Genomic DNA, 15,787 nt, shown 5'->3' with positions numbered 1-15,787 from the left:
TAAAATCTCTGTCTATCATGGTTTGGGGTCTTCGTATCCCCAGCAATCAAGCCTGCATTTCTCAGAATTTAAAGATGAATCTTTGCCCATTTTTATATGCTTACAGGTAGTCCTCGACTTACGACTGCAACGGAGACCAAAATTTGTTGCTAAGTGAAACATGTGTTAAGATTTGAGTTTTGCCCCATAATCCTTGATTTACAACCGCAATGGAGCCCAAAATTTGTTGCTAAGCGAAAGTTAAGTGAGTTTTGCCCCATAAACCTTAACTTAAAACTAAAACGGAGCCCAAAATTTCTTGTTGCTAAGTGAAACATCTGTTAAGTGAGTTTTGCCCCATTTTACCACCATTCTTGCCACAATCGTTAAGTGAATCACTGCGGTTGTTCAGTGAGTAACTGGTTGTTCAGTGAATCTGGCTTCCCCGTTGAATTTGCTCGTCAGGTCGCAAAAAGGGAGCACTGCGACCACCATAAATACGAGTCAGTTGCCAAGCGTCAGAATTTGGATCACAGGATCCCGGGGAGGCTGCAACGGTCGTAAGGGTGAAACATGATCTTAAGTCAACTTTTTTCAGTGCCATTGTAACTTTGAACGGTGACTAAATGAAAGGCTATAACTTGAGGACTGCCTCTTCTTTGATCCTCATTGGCAGGATCTCCAATTTTGGAATTCCCCAGTGGGACCCTAGGAAATGGAAGTCTGTGAGGCTTCCCCTTGTACATGCGTGCTGGTCGTTCCTGACTCTAGGGGGCGGTGCTCATCTCCGTTTCAAAGCCGAAGAGCCAGCGCTGTCCGAAGACGTCTCCGTGGTCACGTGGCCAGCATGACTCAACGCCGAAGGTGCACGGAACGCTGTTCCCTTCCCACCAAAGGTGGTCCCTATTTTTCTACTTGCCTTTTTTACGTGATTTCGAACTGCTAGGTTGGCAGAAGCTGGGACAAGTCACGGGAGCTCACCCCATCACGCGGCACTAGGGATTCGAACCGCTGAATAGCCGACCTTTCGATTAGCCACTGAGCCACCACATCCTGTGTGAGGCTTGTAGGAACCCCTAAATTGAGGTTATCCACCCTAAAGAAAAACAGGACTTCAAACCATTTCTCGGGTGATGTTCAAAGTGCAGTCCTAAGGGTGTGAAAAGGCACCAGACCAGACCGTTACGATAATTTAAACTTTATTCAGCCAAATATACAGGTTTTTCTCTTTTTTTTTTCTCTCTCTCTCTCTCTCTTTCTTTCTCTCTCTTGCGCGCGCACGCCTGCCTCTATTCCGGAAAGATGCACAATCCCGAAGATGCGTTCTCTAGTTTTCGCTTTTCCAAGGGTTTGTTTTTAAAAAACAGAAGTCATTATCGACTTCCAGAGAAGGAGGGAAAGAAATGAAAAGGACGGTTTTAAAATAAAATAAAATAAAATAAAACAACAGGGTGGAAAAGAGAAAACTAAAATAGCCAAGAGGGTTTTGGAGGGAGTGTGGGTCAAGGATTCCACCTCCTGCCCCGTAACTGTTCATTTCCCTGGACTTTTGTGCAGCCCAGGTCCATGCCAAAGCACACTCCCTCGTCCCCGTATTTTTTATTTTTGGGAAATGCATCTACAGGGGTCCAAGCTACTCGTCTCCCACCCCCTTCCCTGCCTAGTTTCCCTGAAAGCTAGCTGAAGCGATCGGCCCCCTCCCCAGCAAACCTTCCGCCTCCGTTGGCCTCCCACCCGAAAATCAAAAACACATCAAACCGTTCAGCCGGCGGCGTTTGGTTTCCCCCTCCCCGAAAACGGTCATTTTAATGCAACCGTCGGTGTTGTCACGATTTTTGCACCAAAGGTGAAGGGTGCCTGGATACCTCCTGCCCTCTTCCCCCTCCCCTCGCCTGCGTGCCCCTCCCTCCCTCCCCACCCCACCCCACCCCCCCAAAAAAAGTAATCCCGTGGAATTCTGTGCCCAGATGAAGACGAACACGGAGCGGTCAGAGTCTCTTCAGAGGTGACGGTGAGGCCGCCATCGCTGCTGCCGCTGCCCTCCTCCTGCAGCCTCTCTGGGAAATTGACGCCGCAGCGAGTCCGAAGGGTGCCAGGCCCAGCACCGTCCCGGGGGTGTCCCTCCTCTCGGGGGGAGGGGGCTGCCTTTACTTGTTGAGGGACAGCGACTGCATCCGCTTGCCTGCCATGGCCGCGTCGTCTTTAGCTGGGGGGAGGGGGGGGGTCAAGCGGAGAAGGAAGAACAGCTGAATCCCTGAATCCTTCCTTCTCTCTCTCTCTTCTTTCTTCCTCCTTCCCTCTCTTCTCATTTCCATCTCCCTCCCTTTTTCTTTCTTCCTCCTTCCCTCTCTTCTCATTTCCATTTCCCTCCCTCTTTTTTTCTTCCTCCCTCCCTCCCTTCTCATTTCCATCTCCTTCCTTCCTTCCTCTTTCTTTCTCCTTCCCTCTCTTCATTTCCATTTCCTTCCTTCCCTTTCTTCCTCCCTCCCTCCCTTCTCATTTTCATCTCCTTCCTTCCCTTTCTTTCTTCCCCCTTCCCTCCCTTCTCATTTCCATCTCCCTCCCTTCCCTTTCTTCCTCCCTCCTTCCCTTCTCATTTCCATCTCCTTCCTTCCCTTTCTTTCTTCCTCCTTCCCTCTCTTCTCATTTCCATTTCCTTCCTTCCCTTTCTTCCTCCCTCCCTCTCTTCTCATTTCCATCTCCCTCCCTCCTTCTTTTTCTTTCTTCCTCCCTCCCTCCCTTCTCATTTTCATCTCCTTCCTTCCTTCTCTCTCTTCTTTCTTCCTCCCTCCCTCCCTTCCATCCACCTTTCTAAATTCCTACAGGAAGGGATGTAACTCCAGATCAACCACCTTTAAAAAGGACTGATATCTCCTTCCTTCCTTCCTTCCTTCCTTTCCTTCTTTCTTTCTCCTTTCTCTTTCTTCTTTTTCTCTTCCTTCCTTCTCTTCCTCCCTCCCTCTTTTCATTTCTATCTCCTCCCTCCCTCCCTCCCTTTTCTTCTTTCTCCCTCCCTCCCTCCCTTCTCATTTCCCTCCCTCCTTCCTTCCTATACATAGGGGACTTAAATACTTTAAAAAATCCACCGCATAAATACATGCTTAAAACAATATTTCTAAAAAAATCTACCACCTAATAAAAACCCCACCCAATCCTTCATGGCAGCAACCACACAATCTAATCAGCCACCGGATTGGCTCCGTCTCCATTTGGGGTTCCCTGGGCCAATTGTACTCTGGGGGGGGGGAATGATGTTCCATAGCGAAGGGGGCCACCACCGAAAAGGCCCCTTTTTGTGACCTCACCAGAGGCACATCCCTTATTCACAGGATCCATAACACGATCCGCCTTCCCATCCTGGTGGATGTAGTTAAGGGAGAGGCAGTCCATCAAATAATCTGGGATGAAGAATTCGGACAAACGCCCGGATTTTGATCGTGCGACTTGCGGGAATGCCGCAATGGTCCTATGTATGAGGACTACCTTGTACCAATAAAGGGCTCCCAAACCTTCACAGGGGCCTCAGCTCCCTTTAGCCAGATGTTTCCCTCCTTACCTCTCCTCTCTTCCTCTTTCTTTTTGGCTGCCTCTTCTCTCTGTTTCCGGATAATGGCTAGCCGGGCGAGGTCGGCCTTGGCCTGTTCCGTTTTCCCTGCCAGGTGCATCTTCATGTACCTTTCTTTTGCCTTCTGTTTTTCAATCTCTTCTCTGCAAAGGTACCGGGAGGGGAGGGAAGAGTCGGCAAAAGATCCAAGTAATCAGGAGGCTTTGGAGACCTGCCCCCCCCCCAAATTTCCCCAAAGACACGTGGATTTCCGTCTGGATGGTTCTGAGCACAGCAGGTGAGGCTCACCAGAGGGAACAAAAACAGCCTCCATTCCATTGCTGCCTGGCTATGTACCGTGTTTCCCCGAAAATAAGACCCCGTCTTATATTTATTTTTTTGAACCCTGAAATAAGCGCTTGGCCTTATTGCCATGCGCTCCAAATCCCGATTGAGCTTATTATCAGGGGGATGTCTTATTTTGGGGGGAAACAGGGTGTTAGGAAATGATGATTGCCTAACTTGTTGGCTTGGCAATATATAATTTGAATTTTAAATGGGGGATTTTAACTGTCGGGCCAAATTGCTTAATATGTTTTTAAATTGTTTTTAAATTTTGTATTCTATGTTTTTTATCTATGGCTGTTCACCGCCCTGAGTCCTCCGGGAGAAGGGCGGTATATAAATTTAAATATTAAATTAAATTAAATTAAAAATTCACTATGTTCCAAGGGTTAATAAAAAAACTCTTCGTTTAAATCTCCCTCCCTTTGGCTAATTCTGGGAGACTGGAGGGAATGAAGAGGCCAGGACTCCCCCCCCTCCCCCCCCCACTCCTCTCTATCTCGGAGGGAAGGACTTACCGTTCTCTCCGCGATAATTCTCTCGGGCTCTCTAAATCGAGCTGAGTGACTTTTTTAGCTGTTTGCACTGCCCGGTTGGGATTCTCTATGTCGATCATGCCTTCCACTCCTTTGTGTTTCGGCTGGAATTGAAAGGCAACAACAACAAAAAAGAAGAAGAGAGCCGGTTGGAACAGCTTTCTGGAAGGGAATTGTGTGACGGTCGTGTGGCCTTGGGAGGTGGAGGAAAGAGATGCCGCCCAGGGAACGGTCGGATAAGAGAGGTCGTAGTTAGCGGCTGCATAGTGGGGAAAGGAAGGAAGGATGGATGGATGGGAGGAGAGGAGAGGAAGGAGGAGGATGGGGGGAGGGGGAAAGGAAGGGGAGGAGAGGAAAGGAAGGAAGAAGGAGGGGGAAAGGAGGAGAGGAAAGGGAGGAAGGGAAGGGGACAAAGGAAGAAATGGAAGGGGAAGAATGAAGGGAAGGAGAGGAAGGACGAAGGGAAGGGAAGGAGAAAAAGGAGAGGAAGGAAGAAGGAAGGGGAAGAAGGGGAGGAGAGGAAAGGGAGGAAGAAGCAGAGGAAGGGGAGAAAGGAAGAAAAGGAAGGGGAAGAAGGAAGGGAAGGGAAGGAGGAAAAGGGGAGGAAGGAAGGAAAAGAAGAGGAAAGGGAGGGAGGGAGGAAGAAGCAGAGGAAGGGGAGACAGGAAGAAAGGGAAGGGGAAGAAAGGAAGGAGAGGAAGGAGAAGAAGGGGAAGGAGGAAAAGGGGAGGAAGGAAGGGGAAGAAGGGGAGGAGAGGAAAGGAAGAAGGAAGGGGAGGGAAGGAGAGGAAAGGAAAGGAAAGGAAGGCAGACAGAAAGAATCCTCCCCAACTTGTTAGGCTGTAAATAGTGACGTGGAAAATCTGTACTTGCAAGAGTCTGTTAACGTAGCCTTACAAAAAAGTAGACTTAGCCCATCAGGTCTGTTTCCAGTCTGGTCCACCTAGGAAGGCTGGCTTTAAGGCCAAGGGGTAGCCAGATCCTGGCGTGTGGCGAGGGAATGCAAGACAACATAATGCGTGTGTAGAGGTGTCCACCGGCTGAATCAAAGCCGACAGCATCTCATCGCTCTTCTTGGTCCTAAATGGGGAAAATTCTTCTCCGGCCCCGGCCTCCCCCTCTACCTGATAGTCTTCGCCCTCTTCTTCCTCGCTCTCATCCGAATCTAGCGATTTCTCCTTCTTCTTGGGTTCTCCGGAGGCCCCCGAGCCGCCTTCCTCTTGCTCCTCTTCCTCTTCCTGTGGAAAGGAGAAGCATCAGCAAGCCAGAATAGCTGCGGGGGAAGATTGGGGGTGGGGGCAGGGGTGGGGGGGGGGATATCAGAACGGCTGGGAGCGATTTAGCTTCACCCAAGGGGGGGAGGGGGGGTGCTCCAGCTTTCCGCCCATTTGTCTCTCTGACTGCCTGGCATCGTGGGGATGTTGGGAGGACGACAAGGGCGAGCCTCCAATTCTCAGCCTAAGCTACCTTAGTATAAACCGACCGTTTTTTTCACACCGTTGCAGCATCCCCCACAGTCATGTGGTCAAATTCAAACAGCTGGCAACTGACTCATCTGGATGACGGTTGTCATGTCCCCAGGTGTCAACCCTGAAGGGATCCTGGCTGAGGCCCCATCTTGGAAGCTTCGGGGTTGCCACACAACGGAGGGAGGTGGGTGGGTGGGGGGGAAGGAAATAGTTAGATGGGGTTTTGTAGCCCAAAGAATAACATTTTCCTGTGGGAACCAAGGACAGGTGGTTGGCCAGAGGAGGAGCGAAGTAACCAAGCAACCGGCCAGCAGCTGGATTGGACAGTGTGACCAGTGACTTGGGGGTGGGTGGGAAAGAAGGGAAAACTATTCAGAGTATGAATATTCATAAACTGGACTAGATCAGCCAATGAATAGGCATAGCAATTAAGTCAGCCAATGAGGGCTGTTTGGGAGCTGAGACAGACTGAAGCCAGGGTGTATCTTAGTCTGCAGCTTCTGAGTCTGCGCAGAAAAAACCGAAACTAGTCTGCTCTGCTGAAATGAAACTAACTGTTCTCGCCTGCCTTGCGTTTTGCTTGTAACTGCTACTACGTTGAAGAAGAATTTATATTGGTATTGTCCCTTTACCTTCATGTATTATTATGTATATAAAGAAGTTAATGAATCCTGCTGCATCTGTCTGCCTGTTTGTGCTTTCTGGATTTGATTTTTTGCAACAAATTCTGACAAAAACTTTAATTAGGTGAAAGCCGCGGGAACTTTCAGAGTCGGCTTTCACCAGTCTGCGCCAATGTGATGTAGCCAATAAAACCGTTCTTTGAGGAATTTGCCTGCCTCGGCGTTCTGCTTTCTATGGGTGCGTGACTTGGAACGCTGACACCAGGGTCATGTGATCTCCTTTTGCGACCGTCGGACAAGAAAAGTCAACTGAACAACCATGTCACTAATCCAACAACCGCCGTGGTTCACTGAACCGCCGCAAGAAAAGTCGTAAAACGGGGGACAAAACTCACGGAACAAGCGTCTCGCTTAGCAACATAAATGTTGGGGCTTGTCAACAGCACTTAGAAAGCTCGGCTGCTTACCCTGGCCTTCTGTTTCTCAGCCTGCAGCTGGGCATCGATCTCTTCCGGGCTTGTATACTGCCGCGCTCGGCCTTTATGGCCCCCTTTTTTACCTGCAAGAAAAAAGTGGGTTTAAAGATTACCGTATTTTTCGGACTATAAGACGCACCTTAGTTTTTGGGGAGGAAAATAAGAAAGAAGCTGATTGGCAGGTGGATCAGCCTCCCCCAATCAGCTGTTCCCAGAGGTGAATTTTAGCAACAGGTTCCTTGGTTGTGAGCTCTGTGCCTTGTTTTTTTTTTTTTTTTGCTTTTTTTTCTGCCTCTGAAACTTCTGAAACTCCGTGTCAGAAAAAACTTTTTTTCCTGCCTCTGAAAGCCTCCGAAACAGCTTCAGAAAAAAAGCCTCTGAAACAGCTTCAGAAAAAAAGCCTCTGAAACAGCTTCAGAAAAAAAGCCTCCGAAACAGCTTCAGAAAAAAAGCCTCTGAAACTCTGTTTGGGGGCTTCTTTTCTGAAGCTTCATTTCTGATGCTTTTTTCAGCCTCTGAAACCTCAGTTTGAGAAGCTGGACGGGGCTAAGACACACCCAGATTTTCACCCTCTTTTTGGGGGGAAAAAAGGTGTGTCTTATACTCCGAAAAATACGGTACTTTCCCCCGCTGCCCCCCTCTTCCTCTTCTAAGTTGTTCGGCTTCCATTGTCAGGCAAGGCCTAGACTCCCGTCAATGGAAGCAGAGAGCAGTGGTGGGATCTTGCTGGTTTAACCACCGGTTCAGTGATTGTGCGCTTCGCACGTGCGTAGTTTTGCTAAAACTTACTTTCCGCGTTACTGCTGGGGAGTAACACAGCTCTTGTTCTGATTGACAGTCAACTCCAGGGAAGCCCTTCCAAGCAGATCTGATGCAATCCACTCAGCTGGCCCTGACATCCCAGAGGAGGAGAGGAGAGACTGATTGGCTGCCTAGTCACTGGATCCCCACCACATGGGAGGCTGGGATCAGGAAGGAAAGGCAGGGAGGGTCTCTCTACTGTCCCCCTACTGGGGCTAATTAAGACCCCCACCTCCTGATTTGACACTAATTAAGCCCCTCGCCCTGATTTCACTCTCAGGACCCCCACTCTTTAATTTGCCTCTTCTGGAGACCCCCCCTTTGACCATTAATTTGGCACAACCCACAACCTGATTTGGCTCTCCTTAAGACCCCCCCTCCCGCTGATTTGACTGTCGTTGAGGCCCCCCACCCCTTCTGATTTGGCACTAATGAAGCTCCTCCCCCTGATTTCACTCTCCTTAAAAAAAACCCACCCACTCATTTGCCGCTTTTGGAGACCTCCCCCCACCCTCTATTCTGACACTAACCCAGCCCCACACAACCTGATTTGGCTCTCCTTAAGACCCCCTCTTTAATTTGCCTCTTTTGAAGACCCCACCTCTATTTTGACAATTAATTCGGCCCCACAACCTGATTTGGCTCTCCTTAAGACCCCTCCTCCTGCCGACTTGACCATCTTTGAGACCCCCACCCCTGATTTGACACTAATGAAGCCCATCCCCCTGATTTCACTCTCCTTGTGTTCCCCCCACCCACACTCATTTTCCTCTTTTGGAGACCCTCCCCCACCCTCTATTTTGACACTAATCCCGCTTCACACAACCTGATTTGGCTCGCCTTCAGACTCCCCCTCCCGCTGATTTGACAGACATTGAGACCCCCCCACCCACCCCTCCTGTCAAATCAGGAGGGGTGGGGTCTCCAAAAGAGGCAAATTAATGAAGCCCCAACCACTATTGGGCTCTCTTTGAGACCCTCCCCACCCTCTAATTTCACCCTCATTAACCCCCCCAGATGTGGCTCTCATTGACGCCCCCCCCAGCCCTGATTTGGCACTAATTAATGCCCCTCCCCCCTGATTTCACTCTCAAGACCTCCCACACTCATTTGTCTCTCTTGGAGACCCCCCCCACCCTCTATTTTGACACTAATTCAGCCTCACAACTTGATTCGGCTCTCCTTAAGACCCCCCTCCCACTGATTTGACTGACATTGAGACCCCCGCACCCCTCCTGTCAAATCAGGAGGGTGGGGGTGGGGTCTCCAAAAGAGGCAAATTAATGAAGCCCCACCCACTCATTGGGCTGTTTGAGACCCTCCCCACCCTCTAATTTCACCCTCATTAACCCCCCCAGATGTGGCTCTCATTAACGCCCCCCCCAGCCCTGATTTGGCACTAATTAATGCCCCTCCCCCCGATTTCACTCTCAAGACCCCCCACACTCATTTGTCTCTCTTGGAGACCCCCCCCACCCTCTATTTTGACACTAATTCAGCCTCACAACTTGATTCGGCTCTCCTTAAGACTCCCCTCCCGCTGATTTGACTGACATTGAGACCCCCGCACCCCTCCTGTCAAATCAGGAGGGGTGGGGTCTCCAAAAGAGGCAAATTAATGAAGCCCCACCCACTCATTGGGCTGTTTGAGACCCTCCCCACCCTCTAATTTGACCCTCATTAACCCCCAAGATGTGGTTTTCATGGACGCCCCCCCAGCCCTGATTTGGCACTAATTGATGCCCCTCCCCCTTGATTTTATTCTCCTTAAGACCCCCCCCCACCCACACTCATTTGCCTCTCTTGGAGACCCCCCACCCCACCCTCTATTTTGACACTAATTCAGCCTCACAACTTGATTCGGCTCTCCTTAAGACTCCTTAAATAATTGTCTTGGGACCCCCCCCCACCCTCTAATTTTGACCCTCATTAACACACCCCCACCCCAAGATGTGGTTCTCATGGACGCCCCCTCCCCCCCCGCAGCCCTCATTTGACCCTAATTAGTGCCCTCCCCCCAATCTCTTTAAAGGACCTGCCCGAGAATCTCGGGGGGGGGGGCGGTAGCCCCCCTCCCCCACTCGAAAGACCCCCTCCCCGTCTTTCGAGTGGGGGAGGGGCAGTCCTGGAATGATATCCTCCTCTCCCCCTCCCCAATTTTAATATTTATTTATTTATTTATTTTAAAAGGAGGTGGTGGGGGGGAAATCAGCAGGAAAGGCCTGAAGCGCCTCCCGGCCCTTCCAGGCAAAGGGTTGGGGGGGTGAGGTGGGGGAGTCACGATGCCCATGTGGCACGGCCGGGGACGATGGGGGGTGTAGTCCCGCTTGCTTGAGAAGGCTGGGCCTCCCCAGGGAGAAGCGCTCACCTCCTTTGGGCATAGCGAGGCCGGGCAGGCAACGATGGCGGCTCCGACGGCGAGCGAGAGCGAGTCGTCCTGCTTCTCCTGCCGTCCCCCCCCCCTTCTACACGCCTCGCTTCGCCCCGAGCTGGGAGCGACCCGGAAGCGGAAGTGGGGCCGGCGTCGTCGACGTCGACGTCCGTTTAAAGCCCCCCCCTCCCCGTTTCGTGAGGGGCCAAGCACTGAGGGCTGTCTCGCCTGCCGCCTGACGGAAAAAAAAAACGGAGTTCACTTAAGCGCTGGGAGGGTATAAAAAGCAGAACGCCCAGCAGGATTTGCCCGCTCCGGGCGGTTCGTTCCGAGGAATTTCTTTGGAAGGCGGGTCGGCTTACGTTCCTGGCGCAGGGCCAAACAGGCAACTGGCGTGGACGGACCGACGGAATAGGAAAAGCCCCCCCCCTGGGAAGCGACGGCGGTGCGAAGGAGGGCCTGGGCTGCTGGTGACGTCACGGCAGGGCGACGGGAGCCCCGGGGAAGCGGAAGAGCGCCGCGGAGGAAAACAGCAGCGCCCCCATATCGTAAGTAGCCCCCCCCTCCCTCCGTCGGACCAGAAGGGGGACCGGTTTCTCCCCCCCTCCAACCCCCAGGGCCTCGTCTCTGTCTGTCTGGGGCCTGTTTAGAGTCTCTCTGCGTGGCAGGCAGAAATCCCTCGGGAGAGCATCTTGCTGGGAGGGGACTCCCCGGTGGAACTTCTGCCTGGGCTTCCCCTGTAAGGGGCCTTTCCCCACTGAGGAAGACCGGAGATCCCGCTGGAAAAGAGGAAGGAGGATTCAGAGGCAGACTAGATCATCTGGAAGGGAGCTTGGAGGTCTTCTAGTCCACCCCCCTACATAAGATGTAAAATAATAATAATAATAATAATAATAATAATAATAATAATAATAATAATAATAATAATAATAATAACAATAATAATAGTAGTAGTAATAGTAGTAGTAATAGTAGTAGTGGAAGGGACCTTGGAGGTCTTCTAGTCCATCCCCCTACATAAGATGTGAAAATAATAACAATAACAATAACAATAATAATAGTAGTAGTAATAGTAGTAGTAGTAGTGGAAGGGACCTTGGAGGTCTCCTTGGAGCCCTCGGAGCAATACCCAAAGGGCTACCCCGCTATTTAGAAATTCTAAATTTACCGGACTTGAACATTTTGACTCTACAAAAAACCACCTTACTCGGAACAGCTTACATCCTCCGACGATACCTTAACAGTTCCTAGGTCCTTGGTTAGGACTCGAGCTGCTGAGCTATTAACCAGCCTCAAAGGCTGTGAATCTCACTAAAGATTAACCAATAAATAATAATAATAATAATAATAATAATAATAATAATAATAATAATAATAATAATAATAATAATATAATAATAATAATAATAATAATAATAATAATAATAAGACATAACAATAGTTGAAAAGAAAAAAGTATGGTTCATTGACATTGCAATACCTGGTGATGCACGGATTGAAGATAAGCAGCAAGAAAAAATCACAAAGTACCGGGATTTGCAAATTGAAGTTGAGCGACTGTGGAAAAAGAAATCGTGTGTTGTCCCGATTGTAATTGGAGCCCTCGGAGCAATACCCAAAGGGCTACCCCGCTATTTAGAAATTCTAAATTTGCCGGACTTGAACATTTTGACTCTACAAAAAACCACCTTACTCGGAACAGCTTACATCCTCCGACGATACCTTAACAGTTCCTAGGTCCTTGGTTAGGACTCGAGCTGCTGAGCTATTAACCAGCCTCAAAGGCTGTGAATCTCACTAAAGATTAACCAATAATAATAATAATAATAATAGTAGTAGTAGTAGTAGTATTAGTAGTAGTAAATACCTCAGCTCATTTGCTTACCCAGTTCTTTGGGCTGGGTTAATAATAATAGCCTTTATTGTCATTGTACATCATGTATACAACGAAATTGGTTTAGCCTCTACTGGTGCAATCCATAACAGAAAATACAAGACGATTCTCCCCAATGGAGCTGCACATACGTTCCCGTCCTTCTGTTTCTCTTCTCCTTCGATATTCAGAATAACAGAGTCAGAAGGGACCTTGGAGGTCTTCTAATCCAGCCCCCTAATCAATAATAATAATAATAATAATAATAATAATAATAATAATAATAAAAATCACCAAGTACCGGGACTTACAAATTGAAGTTGAGCGACTGTGGAAAAAGAAATCGTGTGTTGTCCCGATTGTAATTGGAGCCCTCGGAGCAATACCCAAAGGGCTACCCCGCTATTTAGAAATTCTAAATTTGCCGGACTTGAACATTTTGACTCTACAAAAAACCACCTTACTCGGAACAGCTTACATCCTCCAACGATACCTTAACAGTTCCTAGGTCCTTGGTTAGGACTCGAGCTGCTGAGCTATTAACCAGCCTCAAAGGCTGTGAATCTCACTAAAGATTTACTACTACTATTACTACTACTACTACTAATAATAATAATAATAATTTTATTTCTATACCGCCCTTCTCCCGAAGGACTCAGGGCGGTGTACAGCCAATTTAAAAACACAAGACACAACAATGATTAAAAATTAAAATAATTAAATAGATTTGGCCAGTTTAAAACCCCAAAAATTTAAAATACCCCAATTTAAAATTATTATATTGATAGCCCGGCCTGGCGGAACAACAGGGTCTTCAGTGCGCAGTGAAACACCCGGAGGTCGTTGATCTTACGTGTTTCCGGGGGCCATTCATTCCACAGGGCTGGGGCTCCCACAGAGAAGGCCCTCCCCCTGGGTGTCGCCAGCCGACATAACTTGGCTGATGGCACCCTGAGGAGACCCTCTCTGTGGGAGCGGACTGGTCGGTGGGAGGCTATTCCTCCAGGCAGCATTTTTTAAGCTTTGTTTTTCCCTCTCAGGACCCCTCCCCGCTTTGGAAAATCCTGGAGGACACCCCCCCTCCCCCACCCCAAAGAACTTTGCTTTGTCTGGGTTATATTGATCGATGATGTTTGCCTTACTCAGAATTGGAAGTGATGCATTTCATAGAATGCAGATAGTCCTTGTTTAGCGACTGCCTCGTTTGGAGAAGGGCCAGTGGCAGCAAACGCGTCGATTTTAATTTTTAATATATTTTGATAAATATAACCCATATAAACCAAAGCTCTTTTAGGTTGCTTTATTTTAATAAGGGAGAAGGGAGAGAGAAAAAAGTTTAAGAAACACAGGATTTAGTTTTTATCAACACGGTATAAGAACCTCACTGTCCTAGATCTCCTACTGACATTTTCACGCCACCCATTTTCATTGGGTGTCTTCCTCATCAGGCTGTATACATACATCTCAAATATGTTTCTTCTGCAGGTTTTTGTTTTTTTTTTCCTTTTTGAAGAGATGCCCAAGGTGAAAAGGAGCAGAAAACCTCCTCCGGATGGCTGGGAATTGATCGAACCAACCTTAGATGAGCTGGATCAAAAAATGAGAGAAGGTGTGTATGTGTATGGGGGGGGGGGAGCTGGCTTGGCTGCATGCATTACAGAAAAACTGAAAATATGTGAGAATGAATAAGCAACATTTGGTCTGTGCCGTTTCTCTCTCAGCTGAGACCGAACCACATGAAGGAAAAAGAAAAGTGGAATCCCTTTGGCCCATCTTCAGAATTCATCATCAGAAAACGCGCTATATTTTTGATCTCTTCTACAAAAGGAAAGCCATTAGCAGAGGTAAGGGGGCTGTTTCATCTCGCCTTGAAAAGATAAAACCTTGTTTTTTTTTGTCGTGCGGGGAGGGGAACAAAAACAAGTCAGCCCTTTGAGGTAGGCCAAGTCAGGAAACGGACTTCAAAAACCTGCTGGAACTCTTATTATAGGGTACAACAGAATCTTGAAAGCTTGGGAGAGTTTCTCCGCAACCCCCCTATTAATAGCAAAAAAAGGTAGAATAATATTGTGTTTCTTTCTCAGTTCTGCTTATGCAGGAGACAGCCTGGGGGTGGAATCAAGCAAGGAATCAACCTAGAATCCTTACATTCCCACAAGCAATTTCAGTCCAAGTCCTGTTGAATTCTATGAATTCTTGTCTAGTGCCAATTTAATGCTGTCGAGTGGATTCTTGTGTATAGGTATGAACAATAAATCAACTGGAGCTTAACGTGTTTCTTTGTGCCTTATGGCTGAGGTTATTTACTGAATTATCTGGTATTTACTGACTTCCTTCTTCAAGGCCATTTCCATGCATCTTTACCAATGTTCACCTTTCTATTTCCAAATTCTAGCTCATTTAATCGGGGGACTATATTCACCCTTTCATTTGTATCTGCCTTATGTAGAATTATACGAATATTGCATCAAAGAAGGTTACGCAGACAAAAACCTGATTGCAAAATGGAAGAAACAAGGATACGAAAACCTCTGTTGCTTACGCTGCATCCAGACCCGCGATACCAATTTTGGAACAAATTGCATTTGTAGAGTGCCCAAAAGCAAACTGGAAGTGGTAAGTCATTTGCAGCCATGCTTTGTGTCTACATTCTTCTCCCCTTTTATGCATATTCAGAAGCCCAATCATACATAAAATTTATGAAATTCCCGTCCTATAAAAAAATACCTCAGCTCTAAAATCAGTTTTTTTCCCAACCACTGAAAATCTTTTTTTTCCTACTTCTTGCATAACTTTATGGTATGTTTCCACTCATCTGTTGGTTTCATTCTACAGGGGAGAATAATTGAGTGTACTCACTGTGGCTGTCGGGGCTGCTCTGGATGAAAACGTTCTTCAAAAGAAACCCCAACTTTTTAGAGGTTTTAAGTGACTTGTTACCATCAAGGACTGCTCATAAGAACTATTTTTTTTTCACAACCTGCTGTCGAGATGACTCCCTTTGTATCCCGCGATAGAATTAATTAAATGTGTAAATGCAGTAATGTGTTTTCATGTCCTATGTTGTCATTGTATCTTAAAATAAAGTCTTGCCTACTTCTCCCCAAATGATAAGCATAATTCTTTGGTTTTTTAAAAAAATGATTTATATGCAATAGTTGTATCAAAAAAAGAGACTAAATTAGGCACCTCTTTATCCTCTAATGATTTGAAAATATTGAAGGTCACTAATACTGATCATTAGTAAATATAGGATTCTTAGAACTCAGCAACTCCCATTTCAAGCAAAGAAACCAGGGAGCTGAAACAAAATTCTATACACTGCCATGTTAAAAAACTTATTGTCCCTTTTTAATTATGTGAATAACTCTATTGATACTGCAAGATAGTGAAAGGGTAGAAAATATCACTTGCTTTGGGAATCTTTACTGAAGCCCAATTTTATTTAGTTACCAAAAGTGTATTTATAGTCTCTTAGGTTTTCTCTATCGATGTACCCAGAAATAGTTGGGAATCTTTGCAGCGAATGTTGCTCAGCACTACCTGTACTTCCAAACACTGCTTTGCAATTTTAGGTTTCTAAATATTTTCCTTTGAAGAGTTATAACTATTGTTTCTCAACCTTGGTGACTTGAAAATATGTGGACTTCAACTCCCAGAATTCCCCATGCTAGCTAATAAAATGGCTTAGGAAGAGAGAGAACAGCACAATTATCACAAAACAAGTATAAGCTTTCCTTTAGAGTGTGAACAGGACAATAGGACAATCG

General features: G+C 47.3%; 2 protein-coding genes across 2 annotated transcripts; one reads left to right on the top strand and one right to left on the bottom strand.

Moving 5' to 3' along the window:
- Nucleotides 1-1,222: 1,222 nt before the first annotated feature.
- Nucleotides 1,223-10,308, bottom strand: PDAP1 (PDGFA associated protein 1). The gene is made up of 6 exons (XM_087878639.1): nt 10,142-10,308; nt 6,964-7,055; nt 5,529-5,642; nt 4,387-4,508; nt 3,536-3,687; nt 1,223-2,185 (listed from the first exon to the last, which is right to left on the bottom strand). Exons 1-6 carry the CDS (start codon nt 10,152-10,154, stop codon nt 2,127-2,129), a joined length of 552 nt encoding a protein of 183 aa, XP_087734765.1. The 5' UTR covers nt 10,155-10,308; the 3' UTR covers nt 1,223-2,126.
- Nucleotides 10,288-15,125, top strand: BUD31 (BUD31 spliceosome associated protein). Its single transcript, XM_034436564.3, has 5 exons — nt 10,288-10,692; nt 13,503-13,626; nt 13,739-13,861; nt 14,467-14,633; nt 14,853-15,125. The coding sequence occupies exons 2-5, from the start codon at nt 13,533-13,535 to the stop codon at nt 14,901-14,903; spliced, it is 435 nt and encodes a 144-aa protein (XP_034292455.1). The 5' UTR covers nt 10,288-10,692; nt 13,503-13,532; the 3' UTR covers nt 14,904-15,125.
- Nucleotides 15,126-15,787: the final 662 nt, after the last annotated feature.

The sequence above is a fragment of the Pantherophis guttatus genome, chromosome 14 (assembly GCF_059756535.1).
Source record: "Pantherophis guttatus breed Tessera chromosome 14, ASM5975653v1, whole genome shotgun sequence".
Taxonomy (NCBI): domain Eukaryota; kingdom Metazoa; phylum Chordata; class Lepidosauria; order Squamata; family Colubridae; genus Pantherophis; species Pantherophis guttatus.
The sequence above is the reverse complement of the archived record's forward strand: the minus strand, read 5'-3'. Positions and strand labels throughout refer to the sequence as shown.